Source organism: Nicotiana sylvestris, chromosome 8, assembly GCF_000393655.2.
Source record: "Nicotiana sylvestris chromosome 8, ASM39365v2, whole genome shotgun sequence".
In the NCBI taxonomy this organism is placed as follows: Eukaryota; Viridiplantae; Streptophyta; class Magnoliopsida; order Solanales; family Solanaceae; genus Nicotiana; species Nicotiana sylvestris.
This window is the reverse complement of record NC_091064.1, coordinates 192,556,559-192,580,454: the sequence shown is the minus strand read 5'-3', so window position 1 is coordinate 192,580,454 and position 23,896 is coordinate 192,556,559. Positions and strand designations below refer to the sequence as shown.

The window sequence follows — 23,896 nt, the reverse complement described above, 5'->3', positions numbered from 1 at the left end:
CCCAGCACCCAGTTTCCGCTTGCATTTCTGAAGACTCCTCCAGGAATGTTAAAGATATATCTACATTGTAAGTATCATGCCCTTCATAATAACTCAAAAAAAGGAAGGTTGTCTGCCTTTTATTTTTTAAAGTTTGATCATGTTCAAATAAATTAGTACGATAGTAAATTCAAAGGGCAGATAAGTATGATTTTTTTCCTACTAAAGTCATATAATTATGTTTTCTTATACAAAAGTTATAAAACTTTTACTAACTCACACAAAATCATAGTGACCAGAAAATATAACTTTTCAATAGTATTTTCTTATTCCATAACTTTTTTTATTTTTTTATTTTCAGTTTAATAAATAATATAATCCAACTAAAATAGGAGTGACCCAACTCGGTCTAACTTACCCGACACAATAACCGTATATAAAACTTAAAATAATATAAAAAGTGAATCCTTCAAAACACGATACTTCTATATTTTCTTTTTCTTTTCGAGATATTCATTCAAATTGATGGCATTTTTCTAAGTGCTCTATAATTATTTTATTTCTTCCTTTTTTTTGTGTGTTAGAATCTCATGTATTCCACGCTAAATTTTTTGTGAGAGAAGGTTTCAAGTTTATTATTATTTTAATTTATGTAAATAGGAATTGAGTCACGTTGAGTTGAGTCATTCCTATTTTAAGGGAAAAATATAAAATTAACTATTCGGTCAAAACTAATTGTTATTCGCTAGCCAAAAAATATATAGAATATGTACATTATATAAATATATACAAAACTATATTCTTTATCGGCTATTATTTTTTAGAGCGGCGAAAAATATTTTTATTTTATTTTAATTGAGTTATTATTTATTAGACTGAAAATAAATTAAAAAACCCGGAATAAGAAAAAGTACTATGGAAAATTGTGTTTTCCACTGAGATTTTTGTGTAAGTTAGTGAAAGTTTGATGATTATTGTGGGAGAAAATAAAGTTATATGATTTTCGTTAAAAAAGAGTCATAGTTATATGACAATTTGTAAAATTTACCCTAAACTTTTTTCTAAAACAAGATGCTAAATCTTAAGCCATATCTTGATCACGGTGCCTTTATTGCTTAAACATTAATAATTTTTAAGTTACGTTTGATTCAAAATTTGAAAAGGAGTCTTTACCAAAACCTTTTCCATCTGCTGCAAATTTTATTTTAAAATCAAAATACCAAGGAAAAACGTTTTCCAGTTATGAAACTGTTAAAGAGGGATTTTTTGTAATTATGAAAAGGTCGGGACTTCTTTTCAAACGCTAAAGAGGTCTAAGTGCTAATTTTCAAACCTCAAGGATAAAAGTTATAATATTACAACTTTTATCTATACATACAATTTGCTAGGTTTCTAGGGTTTATGTAAAAACCCCAAAATTCGTTTTTAATACCCCCATTCGTTACTCGCAAAATTGACATCAAAGTATCTGTTGAATCAATAAAATGGAGGCATTGAAAGAGTGTAGAGCGAATTTGGTTGTATATTTACACCCACAGAAGGCTAAAAGGGTCAAGGATGCTGTTTATCGTGAACTCAGCTCTCTTCTTTTCAAGTAATCTTTCTTTATCCTTTGAAGTTACAGATTTTGGATTTTGTGCTTTTCAGTGAATCTAAATGAATTGTATCGGAAAATTGGGTATGCTGCATTGTTGGTGTTAAGTTAAATAGCTAATGATGCATTGGTTTATAATATACTTTAGGGTGATGCTCAATCTTCTTGTTTGAAGATGGCTCGTGAAGAACTGACGATTAAAAAAAAAGGAGGGCTTGTGTAGAATTCTGCATATGTGTGTTAAAAATGGTGGTACATTGGGCTTTAGGAGTAGTACCTTTATATTGGTTGAAGAAACTGACTCAGCATCTTCAAATATCAATGTAACTTTTGAAGCTCATGGTACCACCATTCCTAACTATGTGAGCTTTGATATCAGTTCTGAGCTCGCATAAGGGAGAGTTGTGGTAGGTTAAGACAACAAAAAAGAAAAAGTCATAATATGATGAATCCTCTAAATATTGGCTTCGTCAGGATATGCTCACCTAGGCATGCACTATATGGTCATCGGGGTGTATTGTTAAATGCGAAAGAGGTTCCGTTACATCTCCACGACTAGTTTGGGATTGATATGTAGTTGATTAATTGAATGATTGATTGTAAATGGATTGTGTAGCCCATTTATTTGTTCAGCTTTTTCAGTCAATTGGACGGAGTATTGAGTTTATTTCAGGAGGTAGCTGATATTTAAGGTGCGGGATTTGCAGATATTTATTATTAAAAAGAATTATTAGGGTATGTAAACAAAAGTTTCACATGAAAATGACACGAACTTAACTTAAAGCAGATAATATCACACTTCAAGAGGGAGGATAGAATGAATATAATGACAGTTGACCTAAGTGGTCAGAATTTGTTTTTATCATCAAATAAAATTCTTTAGGCTCAAAAATCCAACTACTTAAAATCATTTCTTGCATCCGCTGATATGTAAACCAATGTCATTTCATGCTTTTATGCAGTTTATATATTCAAACATTATTTCCGCATTAATTTACATTGGTTGATTCCTAGCTCAGTTTTGTTTCTTAAGATTTGTGAATATAAAAAGTCAATATTCTAAATCCGAAAAGTTTTACTAGTTATTTCTAGTTAGAAATATAATATTGTATATTTATATTGCAAGATAAGAAGTTATTATTGTCTATTTTTTGTTTTTGCTTGAATCTTAAATACGCATTATTCTTGTCTATGTTTTGTTTTTGCTTCAAACTTGAATCGTATTCATAAAAACATGTTTTGCCCTAATTCCATCTTAGACTAAGTAAATTTTGGGTAGTTTTACGAATTCATTTACTGAATATGCCTATTTACTCGTATTCAGTTCAACCCACTCATTTGACACCTCTATTGCAATTGAAGGAATTTGAGTTCTTAACTCTCGATATTAAGAGTCCGCTAGTCAAGTATATTCTAGCATGCCTTAATAATTATTAGGTGACTCAAATTTAAAGAAGTTTCAGCCATTTTCTTTTTCAACTATTTGCAAATAATATTTTTAACCAAATACCAAGAAAAAAAGTTTTAACTGTTACAGTGTTTTTTTTTAATTTTTTTATGAAAAGGTCGAACTCTTTTCAAACACTAATAAAGAGGTCTAAGTGCTATTTATCAAACCTCAAGGATAAAATTTTTAATATTACAAACTTGTATACACTTTGCTAGGATTCCAAGGCTTATGTAAAAACCCTATTGCTCCCAATTTCTACACTCCTGTCATTCACAAAATTGGCATCAAAGTATCTGTTGAATCAATAAAATGGAGGCATTGAAAGAGTGTAGAGCGAATTTGGTTGTGTATTTACATCCACAGAAGGCCAAAAATGTCATGGACGCTGTTTATCGTGAACTCAGCTCTCTTCTTTTCAAGTAATCTTCCATTATCCTTCTCACTTCTATTTTCTATTTTTGGTCGTAGAGAATTTAAGGTTTCATATGATGAACCTTAAAAAAAATCACTTTCTTGGTATCAGAAATTGTTGGCTGTGCTCATTGTTGGTGTAAAGTTAATTAGCTAACAACGTATTTTTGAATAGAGGTTTTATAAATACGTTTAATTGATGCTCAATTTTCTTGTTTGAATAGGGCTTCTGTTGAGCTCTGTCTATATGAGCTTCGTATAGAAGAGTGTTGTGGTAGGTTGACTGACAACATAAAAGTAGTCATAACATGATAAATCCTCTAAACATTGTCTTCGTTAGGATGTGCTCAACTAGACATGCGCTATATCTTGTTAAATGGGAAAGAGGTTCCATTACATCTCTGCAATTAGTTTGGGGTTGATGCCTAATTGATTAATTGAATGATTGACTGTAAATGGATTGTGTAGCCCATTTGTTTTAGCTTGTTCAGTCAATTGGACGTAGTGTTGAGTTTATTTCAGGAGGTAGCTGATAGCCTTCCTTTTCCTGCCTGTTTTATGTTGGGCTGTCAATCCTGTTATTTAAGAGCTCCAACTTTTAATGCGTTAATTATTCTATCTTCTCTTTCTTGTCTCTGCTCTCCTTTTATCACTAAGGATTTCGATGTCTAAGTGTAATTGGACTTCCACTCCACTTGTTTTGTTGGGTACTTTTGTTCATCAGGTTCCCTTTTATTTTTTACAGGTTCAATGAAGCTTTAGATGGTGTGGTATTGACTTATGAACCAAAGTTTAGTAGCAATTTGGCTAAAATTCTGCCAGGAATTCACCCTTATTTTGGTGTGAGATTTGAAGCAAAATTGCTACTTTTTTATCCCAAGCCAGAAATGCTATTAGGTACTCCTGCAACTTCTCATGTGTGTTTGTGGATCAAGCACACTATATGATTTTTTGGAAAACTCTAGTTCAGTTATCTTCCAGGCTTTTTTCTGGGGTGGGGGGGGGGGGTGGGGGTGAAGTTAAAATAAATTGTGTCATAATTTCACCACCTTCATTGTTCTCCCTTGATTTCAGAAACTCAAAACTCAAAACTCAACTCCCACCCGGAGATAGATAAATAAATATTTAAAAGTGGAATGTGATAGATGTAAGATTGTAACTTCTTTTGGGCTAACATTGTTTCTTTAATCTTTCTTTTATTTTTATCTTTTCAGAAGGTGAGGTCGTCAAAGTTGGCCAGCAGTCTATTCACATAATTGTTCTTGGTTTTGCTTCTGCCTTCATAGCAGATGAAGACATTCGAGAAGATTTTAAGTATAAAATTGTAAGCACTTTGAACTGATGAGAACTGAGAACTTGAGCTGAGATCTAGATTTGATACCTGATTTGTCTTTGGATTTGTTTCTCTTTTTGTAGAAACATGGGAAAGAAGTTTATATCAGCAGATCTGACAAGAAACATAGGATCAAAGTGGGAACTACTCTACTCTTCTCAGTCAAGAGGTAAGATGTTCTTTGTTTTTTTTTCCAGCACTGAAACTCTTGTCCTGCATGTACCCACTTGAAGTTAACTTTCAACCTTAATTTAGAACTTTCCATTACTCTAAATTTGGAAGTGATGCCTAACAATGATAGTATAGAATAAAATAGGAAGAGTCACATTTTTCCCCTTTCTTCTCTATCTGTTCTGTGATTAAACTATGTTTCAAGCTCATCCTGGACGCAGAGGACTTCTAGACACTCTAGCAACAAATAGCGGTTACATCTGGTCTCAGTATGATGAAGGATGATCCAACGGCACAACTTTTTAAATTGTCCATTTAGGATGGTGTGAAAGCTATAATATCATGTAAATAGTTCAGATGATTTAATTCGGTAGCTCTCCATGAGAATAAGTCTATTCCAAATAGTCACCCTTCAAGAGACAAGATAAACAGATGTTTTGTAGGATAGAAGGCTGATACAAGCTTGTTCCATTTCTTGCTTCTCATGTCAAGTGTGTTAATGATTCCGGTTCTTTACCATTCCATTATATGAATAATGTATCTAATATATGAATTGCTTCTTTTATTGTTTCATGTACGCTAATTGCTTTCTCGTCTATCAAAAGAAAAAAAGAAGTCATTTAATTTCTATGTACCAAGTTAACTATCCCTCTGATCTCTGTTGTCCTAAAAATATGTCCACTTTTGGAGAAACTTCTATTCTCTTATCTTCCTATTACTTTTTGGGTATCATATTACCAGTGAGATGTCATTAGCTCCTTTTTTAAAGTACATAAGACTAAATCTACCCAAAGGATAAGATAACTCCATCTCCAATATGCTTATAAACAAAAAGAAAAAAGGAAACATATTTCGTTCTCCAATTTGGAGTCAGTTTTATTTAAAAACTGTAACAGTTTGACTTTTGCCTCATATTTGTGCTAGGTTGGTTTGGTACTTATAGATTTCTAAAAGTGAAGCAGTAATGTAAATTACTTTTTGGGTATCATATTACCAGTGAGATGTCATTAGCTCCTTTTTAAAAGTACATAAGACTAAATCTACCCAAAGGATAAGATAACTCCATCTCCAATATGCTTATAAACAAAAAGAAAAAAGGAAACATATTTCGTTCTCCAATTTGGAGTCAGTTTTATTTAAAAACTGTAACAGTTTGACTTTTGCCTCATATTTGTGCTAGGTTGATTTGGTACTTATAGATTTCTAAAAGTGAAGCAGTAATGTAAATTCATTCTCTTGTATGGGACATTGGTCAAAGTATAGTTTTTTTTTTTGCTGCTTATACGAATTAATGGTCGAATGAAAATGTGAATTATATGAGTAAATAGAATTTACGTTATGTGATCAGAACTGAGCCAAAGTGATATTCAAATACTCATAGAATTTACGCTACACGATCTCTGGGAAGATTGGTAGTCTAGCTTAATGACAAGCCTCGTATGTTCATTTTTAGGAAGAAAATCCATTACTTGCAAGGTGCAGACATAATTTTTCTTTTATTTGAGATGTAAGTCTCTGGTTGAAATAGCTTGGAGGTGACTTTTGTTTTGTTTAAGGTAGGTAAGCTTATCTGCTTGGTTGTTTTTAACATTTTGTTTTAAAAAGTTTGGTTGTCTTTAAAAAATTCTCATGGTTTGAACAACTTTTTATCTTTTTCCTCTTCATAGAGGTTCTGTAAAGGGGAAATTAATTTGATCTTAAAAGAAAACAACAAGAGTTAGAGGTAGGGAGAGAGATAGTTAAGAATTATTATGTACATCTAGGCCTGATTCATGATGTAAAACAAAGAGCAGCATATGCATGAAATGTGACAACGATGAAATGTGAGTTTGCTGCTGTGTAGTTCATGTTTGGGGTTAGAATTTATGCTCATCGATGATGTTTATTCTATGCCTGGAAAACACCTTCCCCTGTGTTTGTTTAATTACTTAATGAAATGGCTTTTAATAGAAGTGATTCCCCATTGGAAGTGATGTTAATGTCAGCAGATCGATGTTCCTTCTCTTTTTCTTTTTAAATTTCTTTTCTATTGCTTCAGCTAATTATCTTAGATGCATGGTGAACTGTTGAAGTCACTTGTGAGTTTTAGTTTTTACTAGCATGGCTGGATCTTCTTTCACGACCAAGAGAACTTGGTTTGTCTGTGTTCAAAATCATTCTTGTATACTTTTTTTTGATTTGCACCGGGTGTCCGAGTCTCTTCGAGCCCCGACTATTCCCGGGGTGCACAGGCCCTCGGCAAGGAGTTTCCCGCAAGTGCACCGCGGTTAATTCAGGTTTTACCCAGTCCGATGGCCCTCAGAAATTGTTTGCACCCAGTGGGTTTCGAACTTGAGACCTTGAAAGGGAGCAAACCCCAAGGCTCAAGTCAATTGCCACCAGGCCAACCCCTGAGGGTTATCATTCTTGTATACTTTCAATGAGCTATAGTGGCCCTAACTTGTTGGTTGTCCTCACAAATGATTTACTGATTACTGAATTTGCATGTTCTGGTTCCGGAATTGCTATTGTGGTTAGATAATAATCCTTAGAATGGTTCTGCTAATGCATTTCTTTACTTTTTTGCTTCTTCTTTCAGCTTTACCCTTTATTTTTATTTTCCTGGATAACTTTAACCTCATATCGTGATTTTTTATTGTAGTTTTGATGAAGAGATGCTGCATGTATGTGGATCATTAATTCCAACTAACACGGGAAGTGTTCAGTGGTTGGAGAGGAAGGCAGAAGAGTCTCAAGCTGACAGGTTTGCAAGCTGTATAATTTTATTCAGTTATTTATTCTATCACTGTGCCTCATACATTGTTCTGATACTTCAGTGTTACTGAAAAGAGCATAAGCAACAAAAGGCCTGTTGAAGTGCTTGAGACTGATAACTTAGTGCCCTACTCGGAAAAATTGAAATCCGAAAATCATATCAAGAAATCGAGAAGATCTAAAAACAGAGCTAGCTGAATGTGCTAATTGTATGCATACATCAAGACAATTTTTTGATAAGGTAGTCATTTCCTTTTCTTTTGTTTTTGTTTCCATGTCTCAGTTATTGTGCTCTTTAATTCTCTGTATTTGTTGATCTTTTCACTCGTTCCCCTGATCTCGAATCAATATCCATCCATAGTTCTCCAATTAAATTTGATGTTTTGATCTGACTTATAATGCACCTCCTCCCTCTTTAATTATACTTGTACTTAGCTACATTCACATACATAGGAAGTTTTTGTAGCACTTCAATTCTCATGCAACCAAATATTCTCATTTACGCGAAATTCTCAGGCTAGTTTACATGCATTGAATTTGACCTCAGAAGGTGAATGCCAAAAACTACGGAGAATTGGTTAACAGCTTGGATGCAAGGTGATATATTCTGTGGTTTGTGAAGAACGGACTGGTAAATATGGTTGCAGATGGCCACAATTATACTGGTCTTTGTTGTTGTTACTGCCCTTGATGGCAAAGATTATATAGGAGATAATATGTTAATTTGCACTATCTATATCAATGTAATCTTCTGATTAAATTTATGCTGCTAATAGCTGTTGCATTCATATTCTTGCTCTCAATTAATTGATGAGGGATGATTGGTTGATTGATTAATGTCCAAATTTTGTGTGTACACTTGGAATTTGAAGTTGGTTCGGTGTGCTGCTCTGTATACTCTTTCGAAGGTTTCTGGATTTTTTGGCGTGGCAAAAATATGTTTTTTTGTTCCTTTTCTGGTTTGACAAGAACAGTTTTGGGGCTTGGGAGGGCGTGAAGTACACAACTAACCCTCAAAGTGGATGGTCTCGAATTTTTATTCTCACTTGGCCCATGGGCATAATTTCAAGTTTAACGAGTGTCCACCTCTGAAGGTGTCATATTTCTGCTTTTTTTTTTGGTGGCTTGCATGGGGGGTTTTTTGGCTCTAGTTGGAAGGACAAATATTTTGGTTAAAGACCACCCCCAAAAAAAGAACTATAAAATTTCCCCACAAATAGCTGGATATCTATATGCATATTGGTCCAAAATTATCAAATTAGAAATTGCACATCAACTGAGACCGTCACAGCTGTGAACTCAATTAAGCAAATAGTCGAAGATTTTTTTTCCTCCCTCACTTTCCATTTAAATTATTTTCTGGTATGAGCTCTAACTCATTTTCTCCTTGATTCTTGTAATCATGTTCTACTGAATTCCGTTATTTAAAGATTGAATCAATTAAAGTTAGGCCGACGTAAGTACTTCTATAATTAAAGCGAATTAATTGATATATCTTTTGGCTTTATCAATGGTTTTAATATGAAAACTGTTTAACCGATGGGTATAAGTTACACCTTACATATATATAAATTGATGCAAACAGTGCTGTTCTTACTTGATAAAGATCATTTTTTTCTTTTTCCTATTAAAATATTGTACATCGAAATAACCGGAATTCGAATTGAAACAGAATATACCAAATAAGTTCGTCATTTCTTCACCGCCCGAATTCAACATTAACAATGTAATAAGGATGATCACGATTTAGAAGTAATCTAATTCATTTTTTAATCTAATCTAGGTTTAATTTCGAGAAAAGACAAAAGTGTGTTGGATAAATCTTATCTATGCGTAGGCCAATCTTGAGACAAGAACCATAAGTACCCCTAATCAACAATTAGCACCGCATATGAACACAGTTAATTAGATATGTTTAATAATTCTCGAATTAGAGAATTGAAATGCATGTGGTTGATGCATATAAAATCAAATCCAATAGTGCATAGCTGCTATTCATTGAATGACATATGAGGTTTTCAACACTTTAGTATCGGTTTAGCTTCTTCGAGGTAAGTGTCTTGTCTAACTTTATGGGGAGGGGAGAAAATTACCCCTTACGATTCGAGTCGATTGTGCTATTTGTGTTATGTAAAAGCCGTGTATGCAAGGTGACAAGTGGGTACATGGGCTATATGTGGTATTTGACCGGTTTAAGTTATCTAAACTCTTTCCATGCCTTTAATTGAATTGTCATGACATGTTATATCCCTCATTGTTAATCTACTCTTACATGCTCTATTTGACTTGTAGTACTTATTCTACCTCTTTCTTGTTGTCTTGCCCTTATATGCTTTAGCTGAAGTTATTGCCTTCCTTCCTCTTAACTGTTGAGTCCCTTCCATGGCTCCGTGCTTATTTGCTACCTGCCTTAATTGTTGTACTTGCACACCTTAGTTGTCACGTGCTTCACTTGTCCTGTTGTCCTGTAATAATTGTTGCATTCCTCCGATTATCACGTGGTTCCGTTATTACCGTGTACTCTTACCCTTTGATTGTAGAAATTCTTGTAAATTGAGTTATTGGATTATTGTTTGTTAATTTAAATTGCTTGTGGATTGGGTTGCACGCTGCAACGGGTGAAATAAGGGAGCTTGTGATATTGAAATACGGTAGGATCGGGTTACACGCCGCAACGGATGAAATAACGGAAGATTATGATATTGATATATTATAATACGGTGGGATCGGGTTACACGCCGCAATAGATGAAATAAGGGAGGATTATGATATCAATATATGACGATACAGTGGGATCAGATTGCGCGCCACGACGACTTGTATATGTGATACTTGATATTGTTTATTGATACTATGGTGGAATAATGGAGGATTATGATATTGATAAAATGATAATACAGTGGGATCGGGTTGCGCGCTACAATGGATTGTGTGTGTTATACTTGTTGTGGTTGTTATGTCTTGTGTGACTCATGCATCCTACGTGAACTGTTGTATTAATTCAAGGTGTCAATCTGTGCTTTCGTGGTTACTTGGTGAATTGATTTTCAAGATGAATTTACTGCATAAAATTATTATCTCATACCCTGCTGAGTTGTTGGTAACATAATAGTTTTAAATAAAAGAATTATTAACATGCTTACCTTACGTGACTCTTAAGTTAAAACTCGACATTTTATTCAGTACTTTACTATTCTTAATAATCGTCATATTTCAATTTAATTGATTTCTCGACATAATATCCTTACCCTACCTGATGTTTTTACTTTACTTAAAAAGAATTTTTATTATGTTTTAATTTAACAAATTCTATATTTAATTCAGTAGCTTATCCGATGCTTCATTTTACTTGGAAAATGTTAATTTTCTTCACCCAAATGATTTCTAAATTAAACTTATTTTCTCATTTGATACCCTACTTTATTCAAGGTTGTTATTATGCCTTATCATTTATAAATAAATCTCTTGAACATTTTAATTAGCATTTGACACGGGTACAGTACATGGTGGCACGTGGGCTTTGCCGTGCGAAAGTGATTTGAACAAATGTGGGCACGAGGTGCCATATGTGTAAGATTTGAAAGTTGCGACTTATGATTTGAGATTATGAGGAGTAGTACCTCGGGTAATTCTTGTTGTAAATTGTACATTTGGAATGATTTGATTGATTGAATCGTCATCCGTTTCTTTATTACTGTCTATTTCTTGTTGCTATTTGTGCTTCTATTATATTCAGTGTTGGTTGTAAATTTGTGATCCTTATGCTGTTGATCTTACATTGGCGTTCTTTCTATTGTTAGCTTTAAGTTATATCCTGTACATGTTTACATGTCCGGTAAGTATTTTGACCTGGCCTCGTCACTACTCTACCGAGGTTAGGCTTGATACTTACTGGGTACCGCTGTGGTGTAATCATACTACGCTTCTGCACATTTTTGTACAGATCCAGGTACTTATGATCGAGTTGGTTTGAGATTTATGTCTGCGCAACTGGAGACTTCAAGATATACCTGCTTGACGTTCGCATGCTTCAAAGTCATCTTCTGTTGTCTTTTATTTTCATTGTTTCTTATTATTCCGGGACAGTGATGTATTATTATTTCTAGTGACTCTTAGAAAAACTTATAACTTGTACTGCCGGTTTTGGAATTTTACAATCGACGTTGGGTCAACTATGTTGTATCAGTCGTTATCTAATGTATTGCAGTTAAATAGTTAGATTTTGATAATAATCAGCATATATTAGGCTTACCTAATCTTAGTGATTAGGTTCCATTACGACATCCTAAAATGGAAAAACTGGGGTCGTGACACATATGAACAAAGTTAATTAGATATGTTTAATTATTCTCGAATTGGAGAATTGAAATGCATGTGGTTGATGCAAATAAAATCAAATCCAATAGTGCATAGCTGCTATTCGTTGAACGTCATATGAGGTTTTGAACATTTTAATATTACAAAATTAATCAGTACCCATCTTGCAAATGCATGCATGTTTTTTTTTTTTTTTTTTGTCGTTTGTTTTAATTTAGGTACGAACACCACGTGAGAAGCTTTTAATCCCAGTATATAGAAACATCAAGATTTATGTAATATTGTCCTTATCTTATGTAAATTTCAAAATTTTAATTTTGATACAGACTTTGTATTCAAGTGATCAAACGTTTTACCAGAAAAACTAATTATTATTCAGTTGAAATTTTTTGTTCAAAATGAAGGGGCTATGCTAGAATAATCGGTCAGGAGAACATTTATTTCATATTTGGCACCTAAGCTAAGGAATGTTAAGGATAAAAAAAGAAAGGGCATCCTCGCACATGGGTCTCGGTCAAATATTGAGAACCCCAACAATTGTTAATGTTCATCATATATAGAAACACAATTTTTTTATGGAAAGTGAAAAATATAATAATAGAGATTAGAGGGGAGCAAGACATGTAGGTATTAAGTTCACCAGAGAATATATAATTCACTATGCTTATATATTTAAATAAGATGTTCGCACAGTTTAATAAATAGTATTTGAGTATCTTAATATCCTTTCCAAATTGCAGTCACCCTATCAACAATATATATCTAAAGATAGGACACAGGTGAGGAATCGCGTTGCACTTTCAACAAATAAATTAAAGTTTTTTAGATGTGCAAACAAAATTTTATATTGAAAGTTGCTAAGAAAAAAATACAAGACATAAAGGTGTATGGATATTCATAATGGTGCGAGGTATTTTGCGAAAAATTATATCCCCTCTATTTAATATTTATGTCTTACTTTCTCTTTTGGCTGTTTAAAAAAGAATACCTTTGTTTATATTAGTAACTTTTTAACTCTAACTTTAAATACGACATATTTAAGACCATAAGAGTCAAGGGTATTTTGGTACATTACACAATCTTTAGTTTAAGATCACAAGATTTAAATAAATTCTTACTTTGTTAAACTCTATGCCTAGTCCACTACTAAAAAAACAGTTGTTTACCGACGGACGTCCCTCGGTAACAAGGCTGTACCGACGGAAGTCCGTCGGTAAGTGGTTGGTAGGTAATTCCTTCCTCGGTAAAATAAACCGACAGAATCCGTCGGTAATTACCAATAGACCCCATCGGAAAGCCATCGGTACATTTCTGACAGTAGTTGGTCAAATAATTTTACTTACCGACGGATATCTGTCGGTATATTATAAAATAATATAATATTAATAATATCAATACCGACGAATATCTGTTGGTAAATTAAAAATAATAATTTAATAATACCGACGGATACCATCGGTAAGTTTAAAATTTTAATTTAGTAAATTAAAAATTAAAAATATGAATAAATTCATATTCTGATGGATATCCGTCGGTATTTTCAACAAAATTTAAAAATTTGGTTTAACTCTACCGACGGACTACCTCGCTAATTAAGAATTCTGGATTGAAAATTGAAAATGAATAATTTTTTCGACGGACTCTGTCGGTAAGTCCCTCGGTAAATCTTGTACATTTTTGCGAGGGAGTGCCTATTTTTTGATGCACCACCTGCCAGCCAGAACATTACAATAGACCTGGCAGCTAGAACATTACAATAGAAATAAAAATGCAACCACAATAAAACTCAACTCAACAACAACAAAACTTTACAAACTATTCAAACATCCATATTATCCCATCAAACATCAAAACTATCCGACCAAACTTCAAAATGTGACATTCAAAGTTAATATCCAACTAAACAACAATCCAACCAAACATAAAATCACTCCTCCTCTTCGGATTCCCCCTCATCTTCTTCATCGTTTATATTATTTCCATCACTTTCTTCATCTTCATTGTAGCTTTTTGGCGGAGAGCGGGGCAGAATGATTAAGTGGTTCACTTGAGCCTTGAGGGAGTCGATGTCATTCCTAAGTGCGTCTCTAATATTCTCTTCATGCTTTCTTTTTTCTCGTTTATCCGTACAATTTCTAGAAAGTTGTTGAATCGTTCGTCGCATCTCCTCAAGGTCCTCATTTTGCACGGTGGCGGATGTCCCAATACCTTGTAATCCAGAAAAGAAAAGTGGAAAAAATACACGAAGAATTAGAATTGAATAATTCAACACCTAACTTCATAAACTTCAACTAGGGAACATTGACTACTATACATACCATGAAGTAGAAACTTCCCTTAAGTTTTGAGCAACATATTACTTACACTAGATATAGGGATACTCTTAATATAGTAGAAAACATCTTCAACTACTTAAAATTTACTAGTTCAATTAATTCTTATGATATGGAGGGAGTTGATTTTGTGACAAGCAAGTTGATAAATCTGAAATTGCTCTAACAAAACGTAACTATTAACACTAGAAAAACTAAAGTTGTCTAACTTTTCCCGTAAAGAGTGATCAACATTGTCAACAAATTGTAAGTGGAAGTTGTCCAACCATTTGATTCCTAGTGATGCTAAATTTCTACTATGACTTGTGTATGGGTCTAAATTTGAACAACCATGACCATCGATGGGTACGACGAAATGACGAGTTCCCCATAACCTGACGCCTTGCAGAGGACGACCTTGAGACAAACAAGAGATTGTACGACCCTTGTAATAATACAGGCCCGTTAGGAGATACTAAGAATATTCCTTATAATCTGTCTTTTACAGCTTAGAGGAGACTGACTCCCTATATATATAGCGAACCATAACTTTGTAAGGGGGATTTTTAGAATATTGGCTATAATTCTACTTGTGAATGAGAAGTGTTCTCGAAATGATTTTACTAATTCTGATCGATAAAGAAATCTTGTTACCTTTCTTCTCCTTATCCATCTTTCCGTCTAGAGATTATTATACTTAGCTAAGATTTACCCCTTCATCTTTGATTGATTTGTCCAAAAAAGTTTCAATATCTTTTGAGTCAAACAATTTGGCGTCGTCTGTGGGAATTTCTATAGCTGAGATCGTAGTTTTCATCTAGATTCTTGAAAGAAATAATCATTTTCTTTAGTTTTATAAAGGCCAACAATGGCGGGAAAGGGAGAAACAAGGCTAAAGGCGATAGTGAGTATCACAAACAACCTCCTGAATTCCCTCAACGAAGCCAGTGGAGAAGACAACGAAAATGCAACACCAAGTGTTACACCTGAGAGAGAGATCTCACCTCCCCCGCACGAGGATCTAACGATCTTGCGCGAGAGGGAAACCTCAATATCCGTAGCAAGAGAAGCGCCACCGGCCGTCAAAAGGCTATTAGAAGAATGGTTGACAAACACCTTGAACAACATGCTCGAGAAACCCATTTGGAGAGATATCGAAGACAGATTACCCGCAGAAACCGCAGCTACTGTCAATGATCCAAACACTACATGAACAGGTAACACCTGTTGTCACACCTCCTTTTTACGCGCCCGGGGGGCGCAGGGGAGTTTTTTCCAATTAAAGGACAATCGGAACGGGATTGGTTTATTTATTTCAGAGTCGCCACTTGGGAGATTTAGGGTGTCCCAAGTCACCAATTTTAATCCCGAATCGAGGAAAATAATGACTCTATATTACAGTCTGCGTACCAGAAATCCGGATAAGGAATTCTGTTAACCCGGGAGAAGGTGTTAGGCATTCCCGAGTTCCGTGGTTCTAGCACGGTCGCTCAACTGTTATATTTGGCTTGATTATCTGATTTTATGCAAGTATGAACTTATGTGCAAATTTATCTTTTAACCACTTTACTATTATTGTTTTTAGGAATGTGAACATCGCTTAAAATATATCTTTGGACTGTGTCACATGAAATGCACCCACAATCCGAAACATATTTTATTTGATGTTTTAGGATTTGGATTTGGGTCGCATGAAATGCACACCCGAGTTTAAGAAAATTAAATTATTAAAGGTGCGCCTAAAGCAACTAGCGGATTATTATTTTGCGGAGGCCGTGAAATTCGCCAAACGACCCTCCTGAATTCTAAGCAATTTTAAACAAGTATTTACTGAGGGCCCCACGATTTGTGTTGTTATTCGGCGAGGCTCATCTCATGCTTATTTTTAAAAGGAATTTGCAACGTCATGGAAATGCATCTCATACCACGTCACAGTCAATGTACCCGTGATTAGAGGCACATTTCGATTTCGTTGAGATTTGGATTTGGGTCACATAAATGTGCACCCGAGTTTAGGGAGATAACATTATTAAACGCGCGCCTAAAGCAACTAGCGCATTATTATTTTGGGGTAGGGCCGTGAAATTTACTAAACGGCTCATCCCGAATTCTAAGCATTTATTATGACTAATTATTGAGGGCCCCGCGATTTGCATTTTTTATTTTTGGCGAGGCTCGTCTCATTTATTATTTACAACGGCAGACCTAAAGGCAACTACATTTTCTAATTTTTTTTGCGAGGGCTACGGAAAATCCAACCAATAGCACACCTCGATTTCTAAAGAGTTGAAATTTAATTAAGGGCCATGAGTTATGGAAAATCTTTACTAAAAGGGAATGAACGACTTAACTGTTAAAACCCAAAAGACATATCGTAAATAAAAATCTTTCAAAAAAATTCTTCCCTACAAGTTACTTGACAAATCACAACGAAACAGAAACGACAATTAATTTATTCGAATCATCATTCCATACCCAAGTGCATGCCTTAAATAGATTATTTGCCAAAAATATAATTATAATATGAGTGATTTTTCTCGCCTGCACCAACAATTCTTAATACTTGACCATCCTAATAAGTAAGAATTACAACATGTTGAACATCCATCACAACAAACACAAGTAAGATGCATTTGAATACAGTAACAATATTTATAAGAAAATAACTTCATTCAACTACCATTCATCAAATTAAGGAGAGTAAGATGCCAAGAGAAGGATTAGAAACGGACCTTACTTTGTCCTTAACGTAACGGACCTCGACGAACAACGACGACCTCAACGGACACAAAACTCGAACCAAGGTTGTCAACGACCTCGACGCTCACCTTCTCTCTTTCGACGACCTTGACGGGCTGTAGGCTATTTTGGCGATGACTGACGTGAAGTCGAGCCGGAGGTTTGGTGGACTAGACGTGGAGATGGGGAGGAGAAGGGGTGGATGCTTGGGCAATGAGGGAGTGGGGTCGAGGGATAGTGACGACGGGTAGTGGACGATGGTCCGGTACGTCGAAGGCTAAGATGCGCAGCAACAGCTGCTCAGAAACGCAGTCGCAACTGCTTGGCACGCCGCAACACAGTTGCTCCTCGACGTGGCTACGGTGGGTATTTACTGGACTGCTTGGGCAGCCTCGCTCGAAAGGCAGCGACAACGTGAGGGAGTGGATTATGGTCACTGGGTTCGATTCACTGCTGGTGAGCGAGGGGTCGTTTGGGCGGTGTCGATGGAGATGGGCGATGGAGGGGGCTGTTCGGCAGTGGTTTTGGGGTGAGGGTTTTGGACTGGTTGGTTTGGGTACTGCTGGGGTGCGAGGGGACGTTTGGGAGTGTGGGCAGTGGTCGTTGGGTGGTTTGACGTGGAGGTGACGACGAGGGGGGGTGGCTGACGGGTTGTTCGTTTTTTGGAGATGGACAGTAGGTTTCCCTTTTTCTCCTGAAGAAGATGATGGAACAGTACTTCTTCTTTTTCGTTTTTTTTTTTTTTTTTTTTCTGACCAAAAGTCCAAAATTCCCCCCTTTCATGTTTTGTCCGTGTATTTGTAATGTTTTGCCCTCAAAAAATGAGCCCCACGCGTGGTGGGGTTCAAGGCATATGTCCCCCACGCGTGGTGGGGTTCCCCACGTGTCCTGGACACGGTTTATTGTGGGCTAGGTCCGAAAATTAGGCCTAAAACCGGGTATTTTAAACCCGAATATTATTCTTTTGCCAGGACCCGAGAAATAGGAACACGTTGCTTAACTAGTCCTATGTAAGCAAAATAACTACCAAAAATAAGACTAGTATTTAAACAAAACTATCTCTTTTTAAATATATTTTTTTAAAGATTTAAAATAGCTACAAAATATTAATGAAACTATATTTTTTGTAATTTTCGTTTTTCTTAAATATTAAGATAAAATCTGAAGTAATATTTTTTGTATTTTTCAAAGTTAAAAATGACTATAGAATATTAATAAAATTATTTTTTGTAATTTTCGTTCTTTAATAAAGATGTAATATTTTTGTATTTTTTCAAAGTTATAATGACTGCAAACATTAATAGAACTATATTTTTGTAATTTTCGAATTTATATAAAGTACCAAAATAAAGTACAATTTTTGTATTTTTCAAGTTTATGAGAGATACATAAACTAAAATTTATATATATTTTTTGAAATTTTCTTTTTGCGCCGAAATAAAGTAAAAATAGTTAAAATGACCGTGTTGGACCCAATTTCACATATTCACGCTAAAAATGTGAAAATTCTCAGGGAGGGTCAAAAATCACGTGCTTACAGCTGCCCCTCTTTGACTGGAAACACGAAGAGTTTTCCGACAAAGAACGACTGGACGTGTTTTTGACCCGACCATTACTTGGACGGACTACACTTAAGGAAAGGGAGGGAATGTGACCGAGCCCTGGTACCTGAGCTGCCTACATATCCTTGGTTATACAGGAATCAGGCCACGTGTAGTTCGGGAATGAGAGAGATAGTGAAGTGTACCGAGGTGGAGAGCCGATCGAGGTGCCGTTCCGTCGAGGTTCCGGTCCGCGGTCCTGTCATTACAACAAAAATGAAAACTGAAAAAGACTAACTAAGCCTATCAGCTACTAGTTACAAGGATTCCTATCTCTTAAGTCTTCTGAAACTTGGTCTTGAGTCTTGAATGGTGCTTCATACAGACTTTTGGACTTGAACCTTGATACTTTTGTAGGCGCTAGTTCTTGAGCAGATCACATTTGTTCTCCACATCCGTGCTTCGGATTCATTCATTTTTCTCTTTTTCTTTTTCTTCTTCTTTTTTTTTTTTTTTTTTTTTTTTTTTTGACTAGCTTTTGTTGACCCTCTCAGACTGTTGACTCGCATTCTTGGGGCGAGATTCTTGTTGCTTCTATCTTGGATTGAGTGCTGGGGATTTTTGTTGTAATCCTTCTGCTCTCCAGTGGGTCACTGCTTGATTTTGAAAAATGTTTTCTCCGTTCTACAGGCGGGTCCCTGACAATCAAAACAAACAAAACAAACAAAATTTCCTAACCCAGTTTGTACTGGGAAGGTTTGTGAGTCGTTAGCAAAATTGTAACTCACTTACACTACTGATGCAATGATGAGAGTAAACTAAAGACTAGGCTAGGATGTGCATCTCCTAGGAGTAAAACCAAAACTCTTGCTAGCAAATGTGTCTGCTAAAATAAAAACCTCAATGACTCAAACTAGAAAGTGTGTCTTCTATGGTTGAATCGGAATGAGCTAAACTAGGAAGTGTGTCTCCTAAGGGTGAAAACTTCAGTGACTAGAACTAGGAAGTGCGTCTCCTATGAATAAAATCTCGACTAGGAAGTGCGTCTCCTACGGGTAAACTTCAAAAACTGGACTAGGAATGGTGTCTCCTATGGTCGAACTTAAAATGAATCAAATTAGGAAGTGCGTCTCCTACTGGTGAAGCTTGCTTAGGAAGTGCGTCTCCTATTGGGAAAACTGTTCTTAGGAAGTGCGTCTCCTACTGGGTAAAACTTGCTTAGGAAGTGCGTCTCCTATTGGTGAAACTGAACCTAGGAAGTGCGTCTCCTATTGGTGAAATAAACTTAGGAAGTGCGTCTCCTATCGGTGGAATTAACTTAGGAAGTGCGTCTCCTATTGGTGAAACTTGCTTAGGAAGTGCGTCTCCTATTGGTGAAACTTGCTTAGGAAGTGCGTCTCCTATTGGTGAAACTGAACCTAGGAAGTGCGTCTCCTATTGGTGAAATAAACTTAGGAAGTGCGTCTCCTATCGGTGAAATTAACTTAGGAAGTGCGTCTCCTACTGGTGAAACTTAGGAAGTGCGTCTCCTATTGGTGAAACTGAAACTTAGGAAGTGCGTCTCCTACTGGTGAAACTGAAACTTAGGAAGTGCGTCTCCTATTGGTGAAACTGAAACTTAGGAAGTGCGTCTCCTATTGGTGAAATAAACTTAGGAAGTGCGTCTCCTACTGGTGAAACTTTTTAGGAAGTGCGTCTCCTACTGGTACAATGGATTTAGGAAGTGCGTCTCCTACTGGTGAAACTTGCTTAGGAAGTGCGTCTCCTACTGGTGAAACTTATCTTAGGAAGTGCGTCTCCTACTGATAAAACTTGCTTAGGAAGTGCGTCTCCTACTGGTGAAACTTTCTTAGGAAGTGCGTCTCCTACTGGTGAAACTTTCTTAGGAAGTGCGTCTCCTACTGGTGAAACTTGCTTTAGGAAGTGCGTCTCCTACTGGTGAAACTTGCTTTAGGAAGTGCGTCTCCTATGGTGAAACTGAACTTAGGAGGAAATGCATCTCCTATGGGTGAAACTGAAACGAACCTAGGAGGAAATGCATCTCCTATGGGTAAAACTAAACTTAGGAGGAAATGCATCTCCTATGGGTAAGACGTGGAATGTATGCCTCTATTATCTGGGCGGGCTCCCAATTTCAACACTTGAAATAAAAAGACTGAATGTATGCCTCTGTTATCTGGGCGGGCTCCCAATTTCAACACTTAAAATAAAAGACTGAATGTATGCCTCTATTATCTGGGCGGGCTCCCAATTTCAACACTTAAAAATAAAAAGACTGAATTTATGCCTCTGTTATCTGGGCGGGCTCCCAATTTCAACACTTAAAAGTAAAGACTGAAACCAACATATCCTATTTGAGGGCGGATGAACCCAACATATCCTATTTGAGGGCGGATGAACCCGACAGATCCTATTTGAGGGCGGATGAACCCAACAGATCCTATTTGAGGGCGGACGAACCCAACAGATCCTATTTGAGGGCGGATGAACCCAACAGATCCTATTTGAGGGCGGATGAACCCGACAGATCCTATTTGAGGGCGGATTAACCCGACAGATCCTATTTGAGGGCGGATGAACCCGACAGATCCTATTTGAGGGCGGATTAACCCAACAGATCCTATTTGAGGGCGGATGAACCCAACAGATCCTATTTGAGGGCGGATGAACCCGACAGATCCTATTTGAGGGCGGATTAACCCAACAGATCCTATTTGAGGGCGGATGAACCCGACAGATCCTATTTGAGGGCGGATGAACCCGACAGATCCTATTTGAGGGCGGATGAACCCAACATATCCTATTTGAGGGCGGATGAACCCGACAGATCCTATTTGAGGGCGGATTAACCCAACAGATCCTATTTGAGGGCGGATTAACCCAACAGATCCTATTTGAGGGCGGATTAACCCGACAGATCCTATTTGAGGGCGGATGAACCCGACAGATCCTATTTGAGGGCGGATTAACCCGACAGATCCTATTTGAGGGCGGATTAACCCGACAGATCCTATTTGAGGGCGGATTAACCCGACAGATCCTATTTGAGGGCGGATGAACCCGACAGATCCTATTTGAGGGTGGATGAACCCGACAGATCCTATTTGAGGGCGGATGAACCCGACAGATCCTATTTGAGGGCGGATTAACCCGACAGATCCTATTTGAGGGCGGATTAACCCGACAGATCCTATTTGAGGGCGGATTAACCCGACAGATCCTATTTGAGGGCGGATGAACCCGACAGATCCTATTTGAGGGCGGATTAACCCGACAGATCCTATTTGAGGGCGGATGAACCCAACAGATCCTATTTGAGGGCGGATGAACCCGACAGATCCTATTTGAGGGCGGATTAACCCAACAGATCCTATTTGAGGGCGGATTAACCCGACAGATCCTATTTGAGGGCGGATGAACCCGACAGATCCTATTTGAGGGTGGATGAACCCGACAGATCCTATTTGAGGGCGGATGAACCCGACAGATCCTATTTGAGGGCGGATTAACCCGACAGATCCTATTTGAGGGCGGATTAACCCGACAGATCCTATTTGAGGGCGGATTAACCCGACAGATCCTATTTGAGGGCGGATGAACCCGACAGATCCTATTTGAGGGCGGATTAACCCGACAGATCCTATTTGAGGGCGGATGAACCCAACAGATCCTTAAGACTTGAAAATGTCTTACCTCGAATACTTGCTGGGGATTGGGATGAATTTTCCTTTTCTACCTTCCCCATTTTTTATTATTATTCTTTTTTTTTTTTAATTATTCCTTTTTTTGTTTTGTTTTTGCATAGCTTCTTCCTTCAAAGACTACCTCCCTTGATTTACTTACCTGTTGGGGGGTAAAATGTTATCAGCTGGGGGTACCTGACTTCCAGAAAATTTTCTAAATGGAAGGAAAATTTTCTGCCCCAGTTTGATAATATCCCTTGTGGCATGCGTTTCTGCCTCAATGCCATTTCCCTTACCTGTTTCAAATCAAACAAAATTGTTAGTTTAAAACATGGTGGTTGGTTGTGATACTCCCAATGGGATGGCTTTTCCTTTTTTCCTTCCTTGCTTTGCGTTGCACAACTTGTTGGGGATGATATTATGTGCTAGGGATAATCCCTTCCTGCTGGGGGATATCCCTCTTCTTTTGTGGCATAGCTTGGAAACTGGCATTTTCCCCGACCTTTTAGTCTAGCATTGATTTCGCCAAATCATGCTCACTGCTCTCCTTGCTTTGAGGTTTATAACCTTGGTTTTGGCAAGGATATCCCTCTTGACGCTTGTCAATCCTTTTGTCAATTCCCTTTGCTGGGGATATGTTTCTTGACACTGGCCTCGCGTTTGCTCCCTACTGACTATACCACTTGGATGTACTAGTCAGATCTCATTTTGGAAAGCTGATGGCCTATTTGAAGTCATTTCATACCTGTTCTGACCAGACATACTCTATTGGGGATTTTTCTATGAAAGGAAAAAGATGAAAGGGAACAGGATAAAAAGACAAAGGAAGAAACATGACTCTTTAACAAAAGAAACTATAAATAAAAACCCTATCAAATGCAGATACCGACTCTAATGGCCATGACATGCGTATGTGGCCTATCCTCTACCGTCAATCATCTTTCAAGATCTTCCATTGGCGATTCCCCCTCTGATTCTCAATCTTATTCGACTTGTAGTGCCCGAAGGGTTTTCACTATCAAGTCTCTCTCATTTTGGTTTTCTCTCAGCTTTCATCGCCTTATGGTGCCTGTGAAGGTTTTCACCGATAAGACTCTCTCATTTGTATCACTTTCCAGCTGGGGATTTGGAGTGTCGCCGGTACGACTCTTTCTGCTGGAGATTAGAGTCCTTTCTGCTGTGGAACAGAATGTTATGTTCGCCGGTAAGATTCTTCATTTGTCTGACTTGGCATCTTTTGAAGACTGATCGGAAGGTCTTTCTTTGGACCGTAATGTGGGTTTTTGGATTGGGCTAGAACGAAAGGGCATTAAAGGCTCAAAATGCATTCATTTTGGGTTATTAATTACAACCTTCGGAATTAGATTTATTTACATCAAACGCAACATCTGCCCCAGTTTCTTGCTTGGGGATATTTTAATTGTTTTTTTTTTCATTTTCAAAACTATGACCGAGCCGTGAAGCGCCTACGTATCCTCTTTGAGGAATCAGGTCAAACGTAGTTCCCAATTCCTCTTTTTCATTTAATTTTTCTCTTCTTTTTTTCTTTGTTATCAATTTTCTTTTCTTTTCTTTTTTCTCTTTTCGTTTTGTTGTTTTCTTTCCTTCTCTT

The 23,896-nt window shown here is 36.8% G+C and overlaps 1 protein-coding gene across 7 annotated transcripts; it reads left to right on the top strand.

Annotated features, from left to right (window-relative positions):
* Window positions 1-1,374: 1,374 nt before the first annotated feature.
* Window positions 1,375-8,548, top strand: LOC104245676 (uncharacterized). 7 transcript variants are annotated; one of them, XM_070155619.1, is made up of 7 exons: window positions 1,375-1,573; window positions 4,180-4,331; window positions 4,649-4,758; window positions 4,851-4,936; window positions 7,580-7,681; window positions 7,755-7,933; window positions 8,243-8,548. In XM_070155619.1, the coding sequence occupies exons 1-6, from the start codon at window positions 1,464-1,466 to the stop codon at window positions 7,888-7,890; spliced, it is 696 nt and encodes a 231-aa protein (XP_070011720.1). In that variant the 5' UTR covers window positions 1,375-1,463; the 3' UTR covers window positions 7,891-7,933; window positions 8,243-8,548. The 7 variants fall into 7 exon arrangements, with proteins under 7 accessions (XP_070011720.1, XP_070011718.1, XP_070011716.1 ...); XM_070155617.1 differs by having other exon boundaries at window positions 8,240-8,548; XM_070155615.1 differs by having other exon boundaries at window positions 8,209-8,548.
* Window positions 8,549-23,896: the final 15,348 nt, after the last annotated feature.

Coding starts and splice junctions, on each gene's coding strand:
- LOC104245676 (XM_070155619.1), top strand. CDS start 1,464: ATGGAGGCATTGAAAGAGTGTAGAGCGAATTTGGTTGTATATTTACAC. Junction 4,937..7,579: donor CTACTCTTCTCAGTCAAGAG/GTAAGATGTTCT, acceptor TTTTTATTGTAG/TTTTGATGAAGAGATGCTGC. Junction 7,682..7,754: donor GAAGAGTCTCAAGCTGACAG/GTTTGCAAGCTG, acceptor CTGATACTTCAG/TGTTACTGAAAAGAGCATAA.